At 38.5% G+C, this 19,084-nt stretch overlaps 2 protein-coding genes across 5 annotated transcripts in view; one reads left to right on the top strand and one right to left on the bottom strand.

Annotated features, from left to right (window-relative positions):
- The first annotated feature begins 661 nt into the window (after positions 1 to 661).
- dnph1 (2'-deoxynucleoside 5'-phosphate N-hydrolase 1) lies at positions 662 to 6,233 on the top strand. Of its 2 annotated transcripts, XM_081350340.1 has the most exons (5): positions 800 to 944; positions 1,372 to 1,443; positions 2,375 to 2,485; positions 3,546 to 3,592; positions 6,167 to 6,233. In XM_081350340.1, exons 1-5 carry the CDS (start codon positions 809 to 811, stop codon positions 6,194 to 6,196), a joined length of 396 nt encoding a protein of 131 aa, XP_081206466.1. In that variant the 5' UTR covers positions 800 to 808; the 3' UTR covers positions 6,197 to 6,233. The 2 variants fall into 2 exon arrangements, with proteins under 2 accessions (XP_081206465.1, XP_081206466.1); XM_081350339.1 differs by lacking the exon at positions 6,167 to 6,233 and having other exon boundaries at positions 662 to 944; positions 3,546 to 3,880.
- Positions 5,700 to 19,084, bottom strand: part of dlk2 (delta-like 2 homolog) — a 47,997-nt gene continuing 34,612 nt past the window's right edge. For all 3 annotated transcript variants that reach the window (XM_081350319.1, XM_081350318.1, XM_081350320.1), the window contains exons 3-6: positions 11,219 to 11,315; positions 10,770 to 10,900; positions 10,550 to 10,694; positions 5,700 to 6,974 (exon numbers count right to left, since the gene is read on the bottom strand). In XM_081350319.1, coding sequence (XP_081206445.1) covers positions 6,242 to 6,974; positions 10,550 to 10,694; positions 10,770 to 10,900; positions 11,219 to 11,315 — 1,106 coding nt within the window. In that variant the 3' untranslated portion in view covers positions 5,700 to 6,241. The remainder of the gene's footprint in view (positions 6,975 to 10,549; positions 10,695 to 10,769; positions 10,901 to 11,218; positions 11,316 to 19,084) is intronic.

Genomic DNA, 19,084 nt, shown 5'->3' with positions numbered 1-19,084 from the left:
TGTAAATATATAAAGTAATAGAAATTAAATCTTTTGAGTAAAAAAGATTGTGTAAAACCCTGTCAGACAGAGTTTTTTTCCTTTTTCATATTATTTTTCTTTTTTATATTATTCCCATTCAGTGATGTTTGTATTAGTAAATAGGCCTACATAAAAAGTAAAAAAAAAAAAAAAAAAAACAATTAAAGGCAACTAATTAAAAAAATGCAATTATTCAATTTGACTCATTAGAATCATTTTTTTTATTTTGACTCGCAAGAATTTGACTCGCAAAATTTTAACCTTATTTTATTAGGTTATTGGCCTATATTACATCAGATATGGAAAATTACAAACTAACGAGTTATAAATCCTAAAGATTAACAATTTATTTGTGTATTGTTTATTTTCGTTTAGGAAATTTTCTTTATAAATTATTATAATTGTATCTTGGTGTGCATGTTTATTATTGTTTAATAGATCAACAAGTAAATATATACATCTATGAGGAAGACGAATAATTGTAAAAGAAATTAAAACATAATGGTAAATAATTGCATCATGAAGTATTGCGTTGATATGGAAGCCCTGCTGCACATATACATAATAAATACATGTATTTAATTTTATCATAGACTGTAAAAAAAAGGGTATTTATGAGTGGATATGACCACCGGGTGGCGCGCGCCTCTCCGTCACGTGTGAGTTTGAGCGGGAAACGAATGACCTGCAGTTTGTCTGAACTTCCCGTCGAAGTTGTAAAGCGCTTTTAGCTGAGAAAAAACACACTTGTGTTATTATTGTCGAGGGACGAGGACGTTTGCTCAGTATGAACATATACTTTTGTGGAAGTATCCGAGGAGGGAGACAGGACTTGCATATTTACCAGAGAATAGTGAAGAAATTACAGCAGTATGGCAAGGTTTTAACAGAGCATATCAGCTATGACAGTCTGTCTGAAAAGGGTGATTCACTTTTACTCTCTTTCTCTCATAGTTGCGCTATTAACGTTATCCATTTCGTATTGTTTGGTGTTAGTAAGTTAAATCCTATGTGTGAACAGCTGCAAATAATCACGTAACGTTAGTCGTAAGTTAGATGCAGTAAACATGTCAAGATTCAAGATTTTATTTGTCACATACACAATTAACGTTAACTTATACAGAGTAACGTTACGTTACAACCAGCAGTGAAATATAAGTCAGGTCCACTCCAAAGACAGTGCAATTATATAGAATACAAAAAAAAAAAAACGAATATACATAAATATTAAGAAAAAGAAAAGTAGAAAAAAATATAAGAATAAAATAAAGGATAAGATAAAAAAAAAGGTAAAAAATGTATATATAAATATAAATGTGCAGGTCATATATACATGTGTCTGTGATCCAGGTGAAGATGCAGCGCTGGATGGAGATAAAGCCATTCATGATCGAGATGTGGAGTGGCTGAGGATGTCTGATGGTGAGATCATAGTGACATGCTCATATTTCAACATTCCTCACTGTATTTATTAAAAGTGTTGTTCATACATACATAATGTAGTCAACAGTGGCCCGAAAAACTATCCAAGTGGCATTTATTTTCACAATACGAAAATGCAGGTGATAAAATGAAATGAATGTGATCCTCTGCACGTTGTTACTCTGCTAACATTAGGTGATCTTAGAAAATCAAACTTTATCATACACTAAAAATCACTAAAACATTAACATATTTTGTTATCTGATGCAGATATAATTTTTTAATTGTGATTGATGTGTCCAATATTTGATGAGATGAAATAATATTATAGTTTATTGAATATTTAAACAAAATATTAACATTTTTCAAAAGCAATGCATATGTGGCTCATATAGTGTAATGAAGGAGAATATGGGGCTCGTACTCGAGGAAATGACACCTTAATTTTATTCAGAGGCCCAAACTGAGCAGAAATAAGCAGTTTGTTGCAGTTGCAGACATTTATATGGCCAAATCTTATCAGTCAAGCAGAAACTTACACAAGAGGCTTAGAAATATCAGTCATCACTCTATATCTCCCTTTAGTATGTCTTAGTAAGATTATATTTAAATGCTTAGTTTTATGATTAAAGCTCTGTAGGTTTAAAACATATAATACAATGATGATTGACAGATGAACAAATAAACCCTCCTCAAAAGCCTGATGGATTATATTCGATACTCACATTTTAACAGGTCTTTTCTAAAAAATAAATGATGTATGGATAATCAAGTAAAACCTATAATTATTCTCAACAGCAGCAGCATAGCAGATCTATTCCAACCAAGATCAAATACATTAACATTATCATATCCTCTAAACTCTTCTGAGATATTCATAATACCCACAGTTATTCAGGACTCTGATTACAGTGTGCTCTCTCTGTGCCAGTGATCGTGGCTGAGGTGACACAGCCGTCATTGGGAGTCGGTTATGAACTTGGCCGAGCTGTGGAAATGAACAAGAGGGTTCTCTGTCTCTTCAGACCTTCATCTGGAAAAGGTATTAAGAAATTCTCCCAGCTTTCCTCAGGAAATAGATTACACGGTTATTACATATATGGGACCCTGGACCACAAAACCAGTCACATGTGTAAATTTTTTGACATTGAGATTTATACATCACATGGAAGCTGAATAAATAAGCTTTCCATTGATGTATGGTTTGTTAGGACAATATTTGGCCGAGATACAATTATTAGAAAATCTGGAATCTGAGGGTGCAAAAACATCGAAACATTGAGAAAATCTCCTTTAAAGTTGTCCATTTATTTTGGCGATTGTGCTGCATTCACTCACTAAAATAAATGTTTTATATATTTGCGATAGGAAATTTACAAAATATCTTCATGGAACATTTATTTAATATCCTAATGATTTTTGGCATAAAAGAAAAATGTATAATTTTGACCCATACAATGTATTATTGGCTATTGCCACAAATACACCCGTGCGACATGTGACTGGTTTTGCGGTCCAGGGTCACATCTACACTGCCCGGCCAAAAAAAAAAGAAAGTCGCTATTTGGATTTAAATGCACAAATGCTGAAGAGTCTATTATTGGATGATTATTGCAGTGATTATTATGTTTCTAGCATGTTATGTGTTTGGCAACAGTTCTTCTAACATAATTGATGGAGTGTGTAGCTTCTCATTTCTCATGACCATATTCCAGATGACAATGTCTAGATTCATCAGGCTCAGATTGTGAAAGAATGGTTGTGAGGAGCATGAAGAATCATTTTCACACATGAATCGGCTCCTACCTTCACTGAAAGTGTTTGGGATGTGCTGGAGGAGCGCTGGACTCACTGACAATACATGATCTTGAGCAAACACTGATGCACCTCTTGATGGAAATAACATCACAACCTTTGTTTCCATCAAGAGGTGTATACATTTTTGTTTGCCTATTTAAATCGAATATTTGCCTAAATTCAAACAGTGACACGGTGTGGGTGGGTGTTTCTGTGTGTTCTTATTCATTTCTGTTGATTTTTGGTGGAGTGTGACCCTGGTTTTGACAGATTGTGCGTGCCTCTTTTCATCTCTCACCCTCCAGTGCTGTCTGCCATGATCAGAGGAGCGTCGACAAACTCGCTCTTCCAGGTACAGGACTACACAGAGGATGCAGTCGAGAGTTTTTTGGAGAAATATTTTGATAGTATCAACAAGAACTGATGATGAGCATATTTCAACGAATCATAACAGATAAGCACAACTCTATTATGATGCTCCTCTCCTTTAAGAAAGCAAAGTTTCCCTTTGGTGGCCATAAGCATTTACATCCCTTTGTAAAATGTAAATTACGCTGTGTTGTTACGTACATGTGAATAAATCTGTCCCATCTGAACACTGGTGTTACATAGGATCATAGAAATAAATGTTTTTTAGTAATTTCTAGTATTGTCATTTCTGATGACAAACATTAAATAACTGAGATAACCACACAGATTCATTAGAAGGTGATTTCCACATACTTTTGGTCATATTGTGTTGTGCACTTATCAGTTTTTGAAATGTCCACCAGGGGTCACTTGTTGTCTTTTTTTTAGGACATTAGCAAAGATTAATAAATGATTAACCAAGATTAATAAGTTAATTACCAGGCTTGCAACATTAATGACCTGAAAAAAAAAATTGAAAAAAAAATTATATATATATATATATATATATATATATATATATATATATACACACACATACCCACACACACACATATATAAATATATATATTATGTATTATTAACTATAAGGACTATTACTGAAATAATAGTAATTTTTAGCTTGGATATGGATAAGAAAATTGCATAGATAAGATAATTTATTCATGACACCTGGTATTTAAAGACAGTTTTTATAGAGTGATTTAGACATGGAGTTCAACTATTACACAGTTAAAAACTTTAATACACACAGTTCTGTATAAAAATGCACATTACAATAAAAAAAAACAAATTTACATTTCACCAATAAATTACATAAATAAATTATATTTGCACTTAAGAATACTGTTGTTTATGCATCATTTTATATCACAAAAATCATTCCCATAAAACTGATATTACTATCTAAACCGCTTAAAATAGCATCACAATAATGTTAAAGGGAACTTACACTTTCATTTAAAAAAAAAAAAAAGTATGTTCATAAAACAAACATATTCTCAAAAAAATAAAATGTAGCATATACTCACTCTTACGATTTGAACACTTGGCAAAAAATGTGTACACGTACATCTGAAATTAAAAGAGCTTCTCGAGAAATGTGGCTAGATATTACACACACAGCACTAATTTAACACATGATGGATGTTTGGATGTATTTGAGTGGTTTAGTGCTTCCCTTGATGTGACATGCAGCTCGTTAGTGCTACCGTATACTCTTTGAGTACAGACCTCATATCAACTAATAGTTCCCAGGATGTGTGTACCTTAAAGTCAACATGAAACAGCATCTGCATCCACCTGACCTTCATAATATGACGTACAGTATATTCAAGAGAAAAGTATATGGTGAGATCCAATTTGATCAGTTTTTCACTGATTGGATTTTGAAAATGGTCTGAAAATTACGAAATTACATTTTTTATTTCCTCTAAAATAATTATCTTTTTTTTTCCTTTACACTTTACAATAAGGTCCCATTACTTAACATTAGTTAATGCAGTAACTAACATAAACAATGAGCAATACATTTGTTACAATATTTATTCATCTTTTCTAACGTTAGTTGATAAAAATACAACTGTTCATTGTTAGTTCATGTTAGCTCAGATCCATTAAATAATATTAACAGACACAACTTTTGATTTTAATAATGTATTAGTAATTGTTGTAATGAATATTAAGATTAATGTTTTTTTTTTAATATATAATAATAAATGCTTTTTTAAAAAAGAAGAATTATTTTCATGTTAACTAACCTTATTGTAAAATGTTATGTAAAATAAATCTGCTTCTGGTTGCCAAGGTTTGCACCGCATGCTGTTAGCTAGCAAACAATTTTGTTGCTTTTATTGAGGAAAAAAATTAAGACCAAAAAAATACAGTGAAATTTTCAGAGAAAAGTTTTTGGGAGAGGAAATATAGACTCAGATTGGCACTAAGACTCTCGGTCCATCAAAAATAGTGCCTGGATCAGCCAAAATGTTTTCAGAGGAAGTTACTACATTTATGGATTATTACATTACATGTGTTACATTACATTTGTTATTACATGTATATAACATTTCTACGGAGAAGAAAAAATCTATGAGATTGGAGGAAAAACTTTTTGCGTCCTCATGCAAATTGCGTTCCCCGAGAAACTTTGCATTCGCTCTCATAAACACAAATGTTTTTTTGCGAGGGAATGCAAAGGTTTTGCGAGCGAACGCAAAGTTTCTCGGGGGAACGCAAACATTTTTGCACAAGAATGCAAAAGCATTTCATTATTTTTCGTCCCATCTCATATTTTCTTTGCCACCACCACGTCCCATCAGGGCCTCCGTACATGATCTTATCTTGGGAATAATGTCCCAAGACCAGGTAAGAGCAATGTTGATTTCATGTTGACTCTAACTGACCTAATGTTCCCTCATCAGTACATGCCCTCACTTGTGGCATTGGTAATTAAAATACAACTACTAATTGGTTCTTTATGTCTGTGTAATGGCTCTGTATAATAACCACCTGCATTCAGCCAACTCTCAGATTCATCTTTATCCTGTGAGTGGTCAGAGGTGGTCGTTTACTTCAGCGAGAGCAGCTGCGCGATCTAAATGACGTCGGTGTTCAGCCTCTTCTTCTCGAGCTCGGCTGGAGGCTGGAGGAAACTGATCTTGCACTCCTGTTGCACAGGAGAGTGAGTTCGACACCGGTGGAACGGGCGATGCTGAGTGGGAGCCGGTCTACACTGGCAGCGAGCCGATCGGTCCTGGCACTGTCCGCGCAGCACCAGACCAGCTGTTACTGCCACCACGGCTAAAGTCATGCCGCCCAGCACCAGCAGGAGGACGAGCTGCGACTCCGACAGCCCGTCCGCCCCACGCTGCGTCACCACTGAGATTTTAAACGAGCGTTTCTCATTCCCGTTGGGAGTCGTCCAATGTGAGTGGTTTCCCAGAACAGATTTGCTCTTGAACGGAGACACCGCTTGAGATCCCGACTCCCAGACGGGAATCTCGCATGTTCTTCCGGCGTGACCTGGAGGGCAGAGGCACTGGAAGGCTGAGACCCGATCTATGCAGCGTCCTCCGTTGAGGCAGGGCCGGCCGGCGCAGTCGTCCAGGTTGATGGTGCAGAAACGCCCGGTGAAACCCACAGGGCACAGGCAGGAAAAACGGTTCACGCCGTCCACACAGGTGGCGCCATTGGCACAGGGGCGCATCAGGCAGTCGTCCATGTTGGTCTCGCAGCGCGGCCCGGTGAAGCCGGCCAGGCACCGGCACGACAGCTCTGGAGCGAAACCACCCAGATCCTCGCAGAGGCCGCCATTCTTGCAGGGGGACCTGAAGTGAGGAACATCGGAGAAAATATCTGTCACTTATGCTTGTGATTTATTTATTTTTGTGCTGCTGTCACAATGTTTTAAAGGTCAAGGTTGGGATTTCTGAACTCATATTGTCACCAATTGTTTTCTGAGAACTGATATATATCAAAACATTTTTTTTTAAACGTAAGAGCGGCGTGGACATTAGTAAGTTGAATGTGTCTGGCTTCTGATGTCATCCGCTTCCAGTTATTATCAGCTGTACAAAACAGCCCTACATGCTGCTTGATTTTACAAACCGGGATTTCTCACCATATTATTATAATGAATTATCGTAATTAATAAACACTGGTTTGCAGCGCAAATAGTCTTACTGCACTTTGTTATTCTTTTAGTTATTTTCCTATAGCAACTAATAATTTGGAAATCACAGAAAAGAGCTTACTTCCACATTGCAAAATACAGTGGATATATAACACCGCTACTAGAACATAAGTAATAAACATCATTGAAAATATCTGTTACTTATGCTTGTGATTTTTTTTTGTGTGTGTGTTACTGTCACAGTGTTTTGAAGGTGAAGTGTGGGATTTCTGAACTCATATTGTCACCAATTGTTTTCAGAGAACTGATTTATATTCAAAACATTTTTATTTAAAAAATATGAAAAAAAAAAAACCCAAAACCGCAAGAGCGGCGTGGATGTCATCCGCTTCCAGTTATTATCAGCTGTGCAAAACAGCCCTATATGCTGCTTGATTTTACAAACCGGGATTTCTCACCATATTATTATAATGAATTATCATAATTAATAAACACACTGGTTTGTTGCACAAATAGTTTTACCGTGATACTCTTCTAGGTATTTTCCTATAGCGGCTAATTATTTAGAAATCTCACAAAATCACAGAAAATAGCTTACTTCCACATTGCAAAATATGGTGGCTATTACAGTGCTACTATAACATAACGGACATAACAGCAACCAGTGAAGTCCACTTCCTGAGAGAATGACATTTATGAGCCGGTTCTTATTTTTGAATTAAGGGTGTGTTCACACTTGTAGTTTGGTTCGCTTGGTTTGTTTGGTCTGGACAAAAGAAAACATTTAGTCCTGGTCTGCTTAGCGTTCACATTGGCATTTTAACACTGAACCTAAAGGCATAGGGATATGTTCACAACCAGATTGGTCAGCTTTTATTACATATATATTACGATGGAACATCCCAAACGATGCTGTGTTCTGGGATAAATGCGCTTGTTGTATGTGCGAAGCTCCATGTGATGGTATTTTGACCCGCTGAGAACTCGTGAAGAGCTTATAAAATGTGTAAAAGTGTCAAAACAGCGTCAGGAATCCCTCCGTCACACACACAAATGAAGATCTGCTGCGAGGAGACGCGGTTCTGATGCCTGTACTGAACTGTGATGAGCAACATCACGACTATGATGAGAAAAAAAAATGCTTGAGCATTCTGTCCTTTTTAGAGTCGCATCTTGTGACATCATGCCCAGTTTTTGGTTCGTTTCCATGTCTTTGGTCCGTGTTGCGTTCATATTTAATTCAAAACGCACCAGAGTTCGCTTGGAAGTGGCCTGAGACCCATCTCTCTGCATTCAGCAGCAGTGGTCAAAAAGACTCGCTTACTGAGCTGCAAATATGTTGATACTGCTTAAGAGTGACAGGATTTATACTTTCAGGGAAATCGGTCAATGCATGTATTACTTATAGTTATCGCTGCATATTACACTTTAACAAGGTGACATCAAAAACTATGTGCACAATCGAAACACAATTAAACATTTCTTTTTAAATACATTTATAAAACATGCATATGCACAGATTTTAACTAAATGTGTTCACGATAAAATCAACGCCAACGTTCATATAAAATCGATCTTTGACGTGGAGAAGTGCTCAGCACCACGTCAGGGTCTGGGCAGACGTACACACTTTCCTTGTGCAGAGAGTCTGAGAACTGCAGATATTTGGAAATCTAATCAATTCTTGCCGGTCGCAATTCTCAAGTAAAACCTTTAGAAATGATCGTAAGATCAAATGTAGGTTTCTATGCAACATTGTATAAATTAGGCCCTTTGGTGTCTCTAGAGCAGCAACTGGTCCAGTCCTGCTACATCATTTCCCAGGAACACACTCAGTCGGTTTGTGTTGCTCGTCCTGGGAGGAACAGTCGGGCCGATCTGCAGTGTGTCGGTGTTACAGACTCTCACTGGGCCAGTAATGATGAGCCCATTGAATTAAATGATTGCACTCTGGAGGCTGCAGATTGACCAGGCTGTTGTTCTGCCTGTGCCAGTGCGTCTGGGCTTGTGTGCTAATAGATTAAGGATCACAGCTTAACGAAACGTTTATTCAGAGAGGTCATATCATGAGCAATCCACTATTCACTGATCTCACGTACAAGAGTTCATTGTAACTGAAAGTCCTACTAAAAATGACTTGTTCTGTTCTTCTGCAACTTTGTGATGTCAAACAGGTGAGTATCTGACAACACGAGCATGCATTTACATTTTATATATATATATATATATATATATATATATATATATATATATATACACATACATGGTCAAACCAAATTTTATTCAGACACCAGATTTAATTATTGGTTATTTTTTTACTAGTGGGTGCAGGACACTATAGTTAATTTATGTAAGTGAGGATAGCAAAATAAACCGTGACATATTATACCCAAAAATTCTTTATACAGTGACCAGTAAAATGTGTAAAAATTTGGGACCAAAAATTATTCAGACACTTGTGCATGTTTTGCTTAAGTGTTTTTTCTTTAATTGCTAATGCGACCTTTTTACAATAGCCTGACAAGCCAGAACCACATCAAGATGTTGGGTCTGGGAACCCACCATTTGCACGGCTCAATCCGAGGGGCGGGATAAACGGCTGTCTTTCAAATTCCCTCCCGCAACAGGATAGCGCTACAGCTAACCAGAGCGTTTTCCCACCAGCGGAGCTAGCTGATAGATTAAACTTTTGCCTTATCCGGTCGGCAAAACACATCTTCCTTTTTTAAGAATGACTTCAGTGCCGTTCTCTGCTTAAAAAAAGTTTAACTCCAAGTTTTCCAAGCAGCAGCTCTTCTTTGTTTTCAAGTAGCAGGGAACCGTCGTAACTCTGTCGTCATTATGTTGACCCGCCCACCGACTCTATACACAATGTGATTGGCCTGACTAGAGTTTGGTTTTTCCACCGGAGAGTTGCTAGACCACCCTGGCTGCAAATCACATTTACTGCTAGGGTGCGTCTAGATTTCTAGGCTACTTTTACGCCACAGACTGAACAAAATTAAGCATTGCTTGGTAATTAGTTGATGTGAACTGGTATTATCTAATTGTGTAGTTAAATTAAACAGCTGGCAGATATTCAACATAATTCATTTGTGAGACAGTCTAACAGAAGGATGGACAAAACCAGTGAAGTATGAGAGTTCTTGTCATATTTTATTACCATTTTCCTAAACTATGGCGAATAAACTGTGATAATATGAGTAATGTTGAAGGCGTCTGAATACATTTTGGTTTGACTGTATATATTTACATATAAAAAACACTCACTTTGTCTTTTGGCAAGGCCCAGTTTTCAGTTCGCAGTCCCGCCCATGAAAGCCTTCAGGACATAAGCAGTTATAATCCCCCGACTCACTCAGGACGCATGTCGCCCCGTTCTGGCACGGCTGCTCTATAGAGCACACGTAAATATCTGCGGACACAAGAAGGTGTTGTCATGTCAGTCTGTTAATGCGTTTAACTCTTACGCTCATGAATAATGAATCACCTTTGTCACAGAATCTCCCCCCCCACCCGTCCACGCAGGTGCACTGCCAGGGCTGATGACAGGAGCCGTGAACACAGCCGGGCATTCGTACACAGTCGTCACAGCGCGGGCCACCCCACCCCGGGTCACACCTGACACACCGAGACAACAGGTAAATACTGTTCATCTGTTTACAGCAGGGGCGCCCAATCCTGTCCTGCACAGGTCATCTCCAACCCTAATCAAACACACCAAAAGCAATCAATTAAGGTCTTCAGGATCACTTGAAAACTAAAGGCAGGTGTGTTTGACTAGGGCTGGAGATGAACTGTGCAGGACAGGATTGGGCGCCCCTGGTTTACAGTCTTCTAAAGCTAGCTGTGAGCGGGAACAAGCTTGCACAGGTCAAATATACTTTTCAACATGACACCTGAAAGTCACACAAACTTCCCCCTCATGAGTCGACTCACCTGCAGTCTCCGTTTTCAGCACACTTTCCGTGGCCAAGTTCACACGTGCAGTTACTGGCTGAGGGCGTTGGAGATGTTTCCACTGAGGGAAATGAAACTGAAGAGAAGCATACATGTTTATTGATCTTACTACGCAGCAGTGTTTGTTGGCTAAAACTATTAAAAAAAAATTTTGTGTACATTTAATCATTTAGCAGACTGTTTTATCCAAAGCGACTTACAAACGAGGAGAGCAATAGAAGCAATTAAACTAACAACAGGACAACAATATGCAAGTGCTGTGACCCTTCCCAGTGTAGTCTAATGCAGTATATGTAATTTCTTTTAAAGATAGATACAGAGTAGGAGAGAAAACAAAGTGTTAATGGATCAAGTGTTGCCATTAATACTGACTTTATTTTCTCACTCTATGGGCCCTATCTTGCACCCAGCGCAATTGACTTTGTACACTGACGCATGTATCATTCCTATTTTGCACCCGCGCACAGCGGACTTTCCCTCCACAGACGCACGTTGGTAAATTAGGGAATGAACTTGCGCTCCCGGGGGCGGTGCAGCGAAAAGAGGAGGCGTGTTCCGGCACAAACGTTCCCTGGTGCTAATTTGCAGTTCCAGAAAACAATTCTGCCACAGACCAGGAAAAACCTAGTCTAAAGTCGCGTTGCGCATGTTATTCATATGCTATTTTAAGGGTGCATGTTTGGCCATAATCAATATAGCGTGTGCACAACGCGCATACACTTTGCTTCTCTCATCTACACAGAAGCAGCAGTTCACATTTTTAGTAAATCATACATTATTACAAGGAAAAATTAACACAGGAGGGAAATCATTGTTGTATCCATGAAGATGTGTAAAAATAGGCATAAATCTAGCTTACACATTTACCCAAATTATTATACGCCTGTTTAACCGAAGCTAATTTGGGTGTGTTTCTCCATCCCCACAATGTCACTTCTCTATGTTTTACGGCCCTGACGAGAACGTCGGTCTCCACCGCTGTGAACCGCTCCTGGTGTGTGTCTGGCAAATCCGCCATTATAATAGCAAACCGCCATGGAACAAGCGCGCCTGCTCTTAAAGGGAATGTGAGATGACGCTCTGATTGGTTTATTTCACGTTAGGCCCAAACCACACCTATGTATAATGAAGCTACTTCAGACCAACACATTTTAGGTTTTCATCGGCGCAAGAGTCATTTATCCCGCCGGTATAATAGCAACACCGCCCAAGACCCGCCCACAAAGTTACTTGCGTTTCGCGTTTGATACTTGCGTTTCAGATCGTTAAAATAGGGCCCTTTATCCTTTTTTTATTTTTATTATTACGTGTATACCGCGTTAGACTAAACTGGAAATGGAATGGATTGGGAATGGAAACTGGGTTAACTGGAATTAAGCTGAAATAAAATATTAGATTTAAAAACAAAACAACAATTACAAATGTTGCCTTGGCAGCTAAAATACTGTATACGTATGAATTGAAGTGCTAAATTAAACCTGAAATTAAAATATATTAAAGCTAAACAAATTATTTAAAAAATTACAAGTACAAAAACAAAACAAAATTACAAAATTATGCATTTTGGTGCAGTTGCTTATATTCATATTGTCAAAAAGTGAGATGAAATTCTGATAGCTTGTAATGTAAATCAGTGAGATCTTTAAAACAGTCCAGCGGACACTTAAATGTCAGTTGTCACTCTATGTCTCCCAATAATATGTCTTAGTAAGATTAAGTGCTAAATGCTTATTTTTATTATCAAAGCTCTGTAGTTTTTATCATGGGGGGAAACATAATGCAATCCAATACAATGATGATTGCGAGATGGACAAATAAACGTTCCTCAAAAGCCTGATAGATCATATTTGAGACTCACATTTTAGCTTAATTAATTTTTTTTTTAGTCCAGTAATTGTTCAACGTGAAATATTACTAACAATATGAAAGTTACTTTTTGTTTGTTTTCCGATATAAAAAAGTAATTCAAGATCTCGCAGCAAAAAGACGTGACCCACAACCTGAAGGGGGTGTTTTCACAATTATACTAAAAGACCTTTTACTTGCTAAAAATAAGTATAAAATATCAATCATAGGGCAGAAGGCATGTAGTAGATTGTGTACAACATGTTTTTTCAGAAAATTTTGATCATGTTGATAATTTAGAGGTCTAAGAAGTTTGTATATCAAATATGACACAGTAGAATTTATAGGGTTAATAATCTGCATGTACTTTTATATGAAAAATGTTTTGATCTGGTACAGGAAGTGATCCACCCCTGATCTCCATCATCACCATCTCGACTGAGTGATTTAGCATTCTTGGCTGTGCTAATCCAGGATTGGGCTTTGCACTACGGTGGATGTTAGTGCAGGGTGTGTGTGTGTGTTGGGGGACGGCCAGCAAGCGCGTGTGTCTGTGGTGATGGGCACGAGGGGAGCGTGTGCGGTGGGAGGAGAGGAATGTGCTCATGTCTCCGCCCGTATGAGCTTTGCCCGAACATCACAAGAATTCACCATCGCCCAGAGCCCAACCCCTACATGCCTTCAAACCACCTCTGACATCACATGTCCTGAGAGAGGGATAGTCCTTCTCTCTAAACATGCTGAATTATTCCCTACAGCCTGGAAGTTTTTAACAATTATTAATATGCAAATCACATGCACACTTATGAGAACTTCATTTTCCCCCATTGACATGCTCACTTAATCGTGAGACTATTTCAGATAAGAGCTGGTATGTCAGACTCAATACATGTGTAAGCTCATATTCATTGACTGCTGCTGGAATGGGAAGCATTTTCCATGTAATTGGCCAAGACCTATATTCCTGGAAACACAGAGCTTTAAACAATGCGTGCCTGGCTTTCCTGTGCTATCAGTGCAACAGCTGAAAAGTACAACCTGATAACAGAGCAGCCCAAACAACAATATGAAGCGTAATCTCTTAAACATAGACAGCTGAAGGATTAGTTTAACATTTAAAATTCTCAAAATAATTCTTGTTCTACAGCTTTATGTGAAGTGAATGGTAATTTTGTCCCTCTTGCTTGCAAAAAGACTTCCTGAGAGCACATTAAAAATTATGATTTATTATTATTTAAAGTCCCCCTCTGGTGAAAATCCAGCTTTTAATGTTGTTTTTATGTCTATGTGGTGTTTTTAATTATGCTTTAAGACAAACCATGTGTAAATTCATAAGTCGACAGCATTGCTGAGTAATTTCTCCTTAAAACTGCAGTGAACCAGTCTCAAGAATGCGGTTTGAAACCGCTGGTGTTTCTGACGTCACAAACTACCTTGTAACCAAACACGTCAACGTGTGATCGAGTGGATCTCTGAGCTGGTACTAGTGAGTGGAGGCGGGGCTCATTTGCATATTCATGGTCCACGTAAACTAAATGAGGTGTTGGTGTGGAAAGGAAGCAGATTTGCATGATCTTGCCAACCCGATCACACGGAAAAAACGTAACTATTTTACAAGGGGGCAATTTTGTATACATTTATTTGAATCATACAAAAACAAACGATTTTTAGAAAAAGGTCACCATGAAGGACCACCCTTTAACATAACCTCTAATATGAACTTCATACTCTGATATCTCTTCATTATGGTTGTAACAGTATTGTAAAGGCCTAATGTTAAAGGAGAACTCCGGTCAATTTTAACATTGAGCTAATTTTTTTGTACATTTGGAGTGCTGTCAATACAGAGAACAGTAATCGATTGTCGAGTTCACGCGCGTGATCAAAGGTACTAAACCAATGCGCGTGAACTCGACAATCGATTACTATGGACTTCGACCGAAAACAGGATGTAAATACAGGTATGTGCGCTGGCTGAATAAACATCATTTTTATTCATATCTTTCACATGTGATATGACCTGTGCACTTGTAATGACACATCAAGGATGTTAAGAGGCTAAAAGCAGGTTTAAAACTTGCCCCATTGAAGTCAACAGGGTGCAAATTTTAAAAAGAGGATAACACGGTGTAAGCAACACCGATTTTTGTCGTTGTTCTCTGTATTGACAGCACTCCAAATGTACATAAAAATGAGCTCAATGTTAAAATTGACCGGAGTTCTCCTTTAAGGCTAATGTTACAAGTAGTGTTCATTAAAACAATTTAAATATGTCTTGTGGGCAACACTCATGATCAAAAAATAAAAACATATTGAAAGAACAACTGAATACAAATTTTGCTATGGAGTGGGTTCCCTGTCTAATTGCTGACGCTATGGGGACACGTCCTCGGGGAACCCGGTGTCTGAGAACCGTGTAACTTCACACTGATATCATTGGCCAACGCAGTATAAATAGTATAAACACAGAGTGCCCGAGAGTATGCATAAGGCGCCTGCAAACTTTTTTTTTGTGCCCATAAAGTCTTGTGTTTTTTGGTCTCCATGATTTAGACAGCTCTTACGAAAAAGAAGTTTATTCAAGTGTTCTATTAGTATACTTCTTTTAATCTAAAAATAAGAAAGTATAGGATACTTTCACTCTACTTTTTATGTACTTTTCAGAAATATACTTTTTAGAATTATACTTAAAATTGCACTTTAATATACTTGACTTATACTGACAGATATGTATATTTAGCCTATACTTGTACTCAATATTTTGATCGAGATAAACTTAAAAAAAGTATAATTAAGTATTCCAAGTATACTTGGCTTGTAGTTGTTTTTATTTTTTTGATTGAGTTGCCTATTAAATACTTTTTTCACATAGTTTTACATACTGTCTTATAAACTTCCATTGTTTGAAAATATACATTTATAAAGAAAACAGATGTTCCTAATTCTGAGTGTCTGAATTTTTGTGTAGGGTAGACCACTGGTAGTGTACACAGGAATTGACTTCAAATCTACACTTTCCCCGCCATTGGCTGAAATTTCAGGCTATCCATGTTTTCACTGTTATACGGTAGGGGGAGCTATTACGCGTCTTCTGAAAAAGTACAGAATCTTCGGATCAAAACACTGGTGAAGTAGAAGCAGGAACAAGTGATAGAAGATTGCTTATGCAAATGTAAAATAACGCGATCATCAAATATTAATCAGCTGTAAGACATGTTCCTGGATCAAGATACAGGAACAACATTTCTGTTTGAATATTTAGTTCTAACCCTATCTCTACCCACAACTTGTTCCAAAAATCAGAGAGAAATGATAGGTGAATAACAATGATGTAGCAGCACCAAACCCTGGTTATAAGACTAAACTTGACATAAACTGTGAACTTGTCCCTCAAATCTGATTGTTTGATTGGAATGTTGTTTCAGAATCAACAAAGATGTGGATGCAGAAACATGTTGTACTTGGTGAAATCAGGTTCACAGTGTTGCTTATCAGGAGCTCATTCAGCCAGGAGAAAATTTGTCTTTGTGTTAAATGAGTGAAGAAAAAATGACGAGCAAACAATTTAAGAGATGTGTCCCCCCGTGTCCATGTTTTATTAGTCTTGGGAATGGACAAAAGCTCTGTGTTATTTGCTTAGGAGCGAGTTCAGACCTCAAGGGGGATGGATGGGCTCACTGTGATCCTCTCTCTTTGAGAAAGTTCTGCTCCCACTTGGCCCTCTAATAATGATGTTTTATTAACAAAGTTTGGGAGGAACATGTTCAAATTGCCCATCCAATCAGTACGAGAGGAGCCTATTTATATACGTAGCCAACTCACCTATATTCCTCGACAGTTTTCTGCATCCCTCCACATCCCCGTCTCCTCACACTCTCCTGATTACTATCCTAACCAGAGATATGAGGCAGTACTCTGGGTTCGGGCCATATTCCAAGCTCGGAGCCCTCCCTCTAGACAACACGCCAAATACACATACTTTTAACTCTGATTATTTGTAAGTGTGAACTCGTGAAACGATTGATGGGAGTCAAGCCTCTTAGCCCCACGGTTCTGGCCCTGCATCAGCGTGGGGATCTCAGATGGAGCTAGCGCTAGCTAAGGAGCTTAAAGTGGTCTCCCTCGCTTCTCCGGCTAGCTCTGCAGCTCTCGCCGGCCCAGAAGCCTGTGTAGCAGCTTCTTCTGGATTGAAAGAGAGCAGTTTACTTGCTTTGGTTCAGAGGAGCTAGATGGAGTCAGTGTCAGAATAACAACCAAGTCTGACACACTCCCCTCATATGAAAGCCCTGCATGTGATGAGCTATTAGATCTTATGATATCTTCATCATTGAAAGCTCCCGTTTTGCCATCCAAGCCGTGCCAGACAACATCTAAGCTGGTTGGCAAGTCATATGTGGTGGCAGGTCAGGCTGGTGAACCTGGACCAGAATGAGGGTCTATTTCCTGAGGCAGTCGCTAAACTGCACATAGTCACAGATCTGGCCCTCAGCGCCACTAAACAGGCAGCCCGTTCAATCAGCCAATTCATGGTGGTGATGGAGAGGCATTTGTGTCTCAATCATTCTGTCGGGCATCAGGGAGAGTGATAACCTTCGGGTCCATTTCCGGGAATGAGTTCCTGGAGAGGGGAAGTAGGGGGAAGAGACTCCGCGCTGGAAGGAAAACAGGCAATTGAGCCAGTTAAAATTTAACTCTCACCCCTCTATCTTTCCCTTCCCAGGAGGGTGTTGGAGCACTAGAGGATGTTTAAAAAAATGAGGGAAGGAAGGTGTTAGGAGGTTGAGATTTATCATGTTACTGTCCAATAAAAATAAAAAAAAGATAGAAAGAAACTGACTGGACAAGAGTGATGCACCCTCCCTGTGAGACTGGGTGAGTGGATGGAGAGTTACAATGCTGAAAAAACGTGTCTAGTGCTCTGTTCTCCTCTCTGGGGTGAGATACTTGATGCATATGTATTTGGGTTTTAGAGTGGGATTTATCATTTTTAGTATCCCAGTAATTTCTGACCCGCAACAAGCTAAGCTGCAGCTGATGTGCGGAAGATTCAAGTTTGACTCTTCGAAAGAAACAAAAAAAGGACCTTTTTCTTCTACTTCTCTGACTCTCCCCTGTAGGGGCTTATAAGGTAGAGCCAGTTATTACCCACTCTCTCAGTTATGTTGGTGGCCTAAATAGGGCTATGCTCTCTTATGCACATCAGGAGCTTACTATACAGTGAGTATTAAGTGGACTATTTTGGAAAAATGCGTCCAGCTCTCTCATCAGCTGCCCTCTCCAATCCTTCAGTTGGGTTTGTAAGAAGAGCTATGCACCTCATGAATATTTGTTGAGTTGAGCTTGACACTCAAGGCCTTTCCTCTCCAATCCTTATCAGGACTTGAGATGGACCAGGCATGTTGATGTGGTCCAGACTGTGGTTTGGCCCATTTTTTCCACCCTGTTAACCCTTCAGCGGGTATCAAAGCAGAGTAAAAAGAAGTAGACTTCTTTATTAGACCTGAGGAATCTGTCACCCTCTCCATTGTATTGTAAAAAGATGCACGCAGGGCTGTGCTCCCTGACAGATATCCAGTGAGTGGAGCTGACAGGTGAACAGATATTGTCATGTGTCTCCCTCCTCCCATTCTGAGGAATAAGGGTTATGTTAGGGATAAGCTCCCTTTCTAATGGGTAGAACAATATATTTGTCAGGTGCATGTTCAGTTCTGTTTGTGTTTTAGTTTTGTTTTCCCTGTTGGCTTGCCTGTCTGTGTTCCTAGTTAGTCTCCATTGTTTGGTAATTTTAGTACCATTTACATTCACAATAAATCATTCAGCAGACGCTTTTATCCAAAGCGACTTACAAATGAGGAGAGCAATAGAAGCAATCAAAGCAACAGGGCAGCAATTTGCAAGTGCTGTGACCTGTCCTAGTTAGTCAAGCACAGTACATGTAGCAAGTAAAATAAATATATATAGAATAGTATGCGCTAGTATTAATGGGTCAAGTGTTTGCCT

Source organism: Scardinius erythrophthalmus (genome assembly GCF_964197995.2).
Source record: "Scardinius erythrophthalmus genome assembly, chromosome: 21".
Lineage (NCBI taxonomy): Eukaryota > Metazoa > Chordata > Actinopteri > Cypriniformes > Leuciscidae > Scardinius > Scardinius erythrophthalmus.
Note: the sequence above shows the minus strand (reverse complement) of the source record. Positions and strands in the feature narration are given on the sequence as shown.

Excerpts from the sequence above, each read along its gene's own strand:
- dnph1 (XM_081350339.1), top strand. The coding sequence starts at position 809 with ATGAACATATACTTTTGTGGAAGTATCCGAGGAGGGAGACAGGACTTG. Across the intron at positions 945-1,371 it reads TGACAGTCTGTCTGAAAAGG|GTGAAGATGCAGCGCTGGAT; the intron begins GTGATTCACTTT and ends TCTGTGATCCAG. Across the intron at positions 1,444-2,374 it reads GTGGCTGAGGATGTCTGATG|TGATCGTGGCTGAGGTGACA; the intron begins GTGAGATCATAG and ends TCTCTGTGCCAG.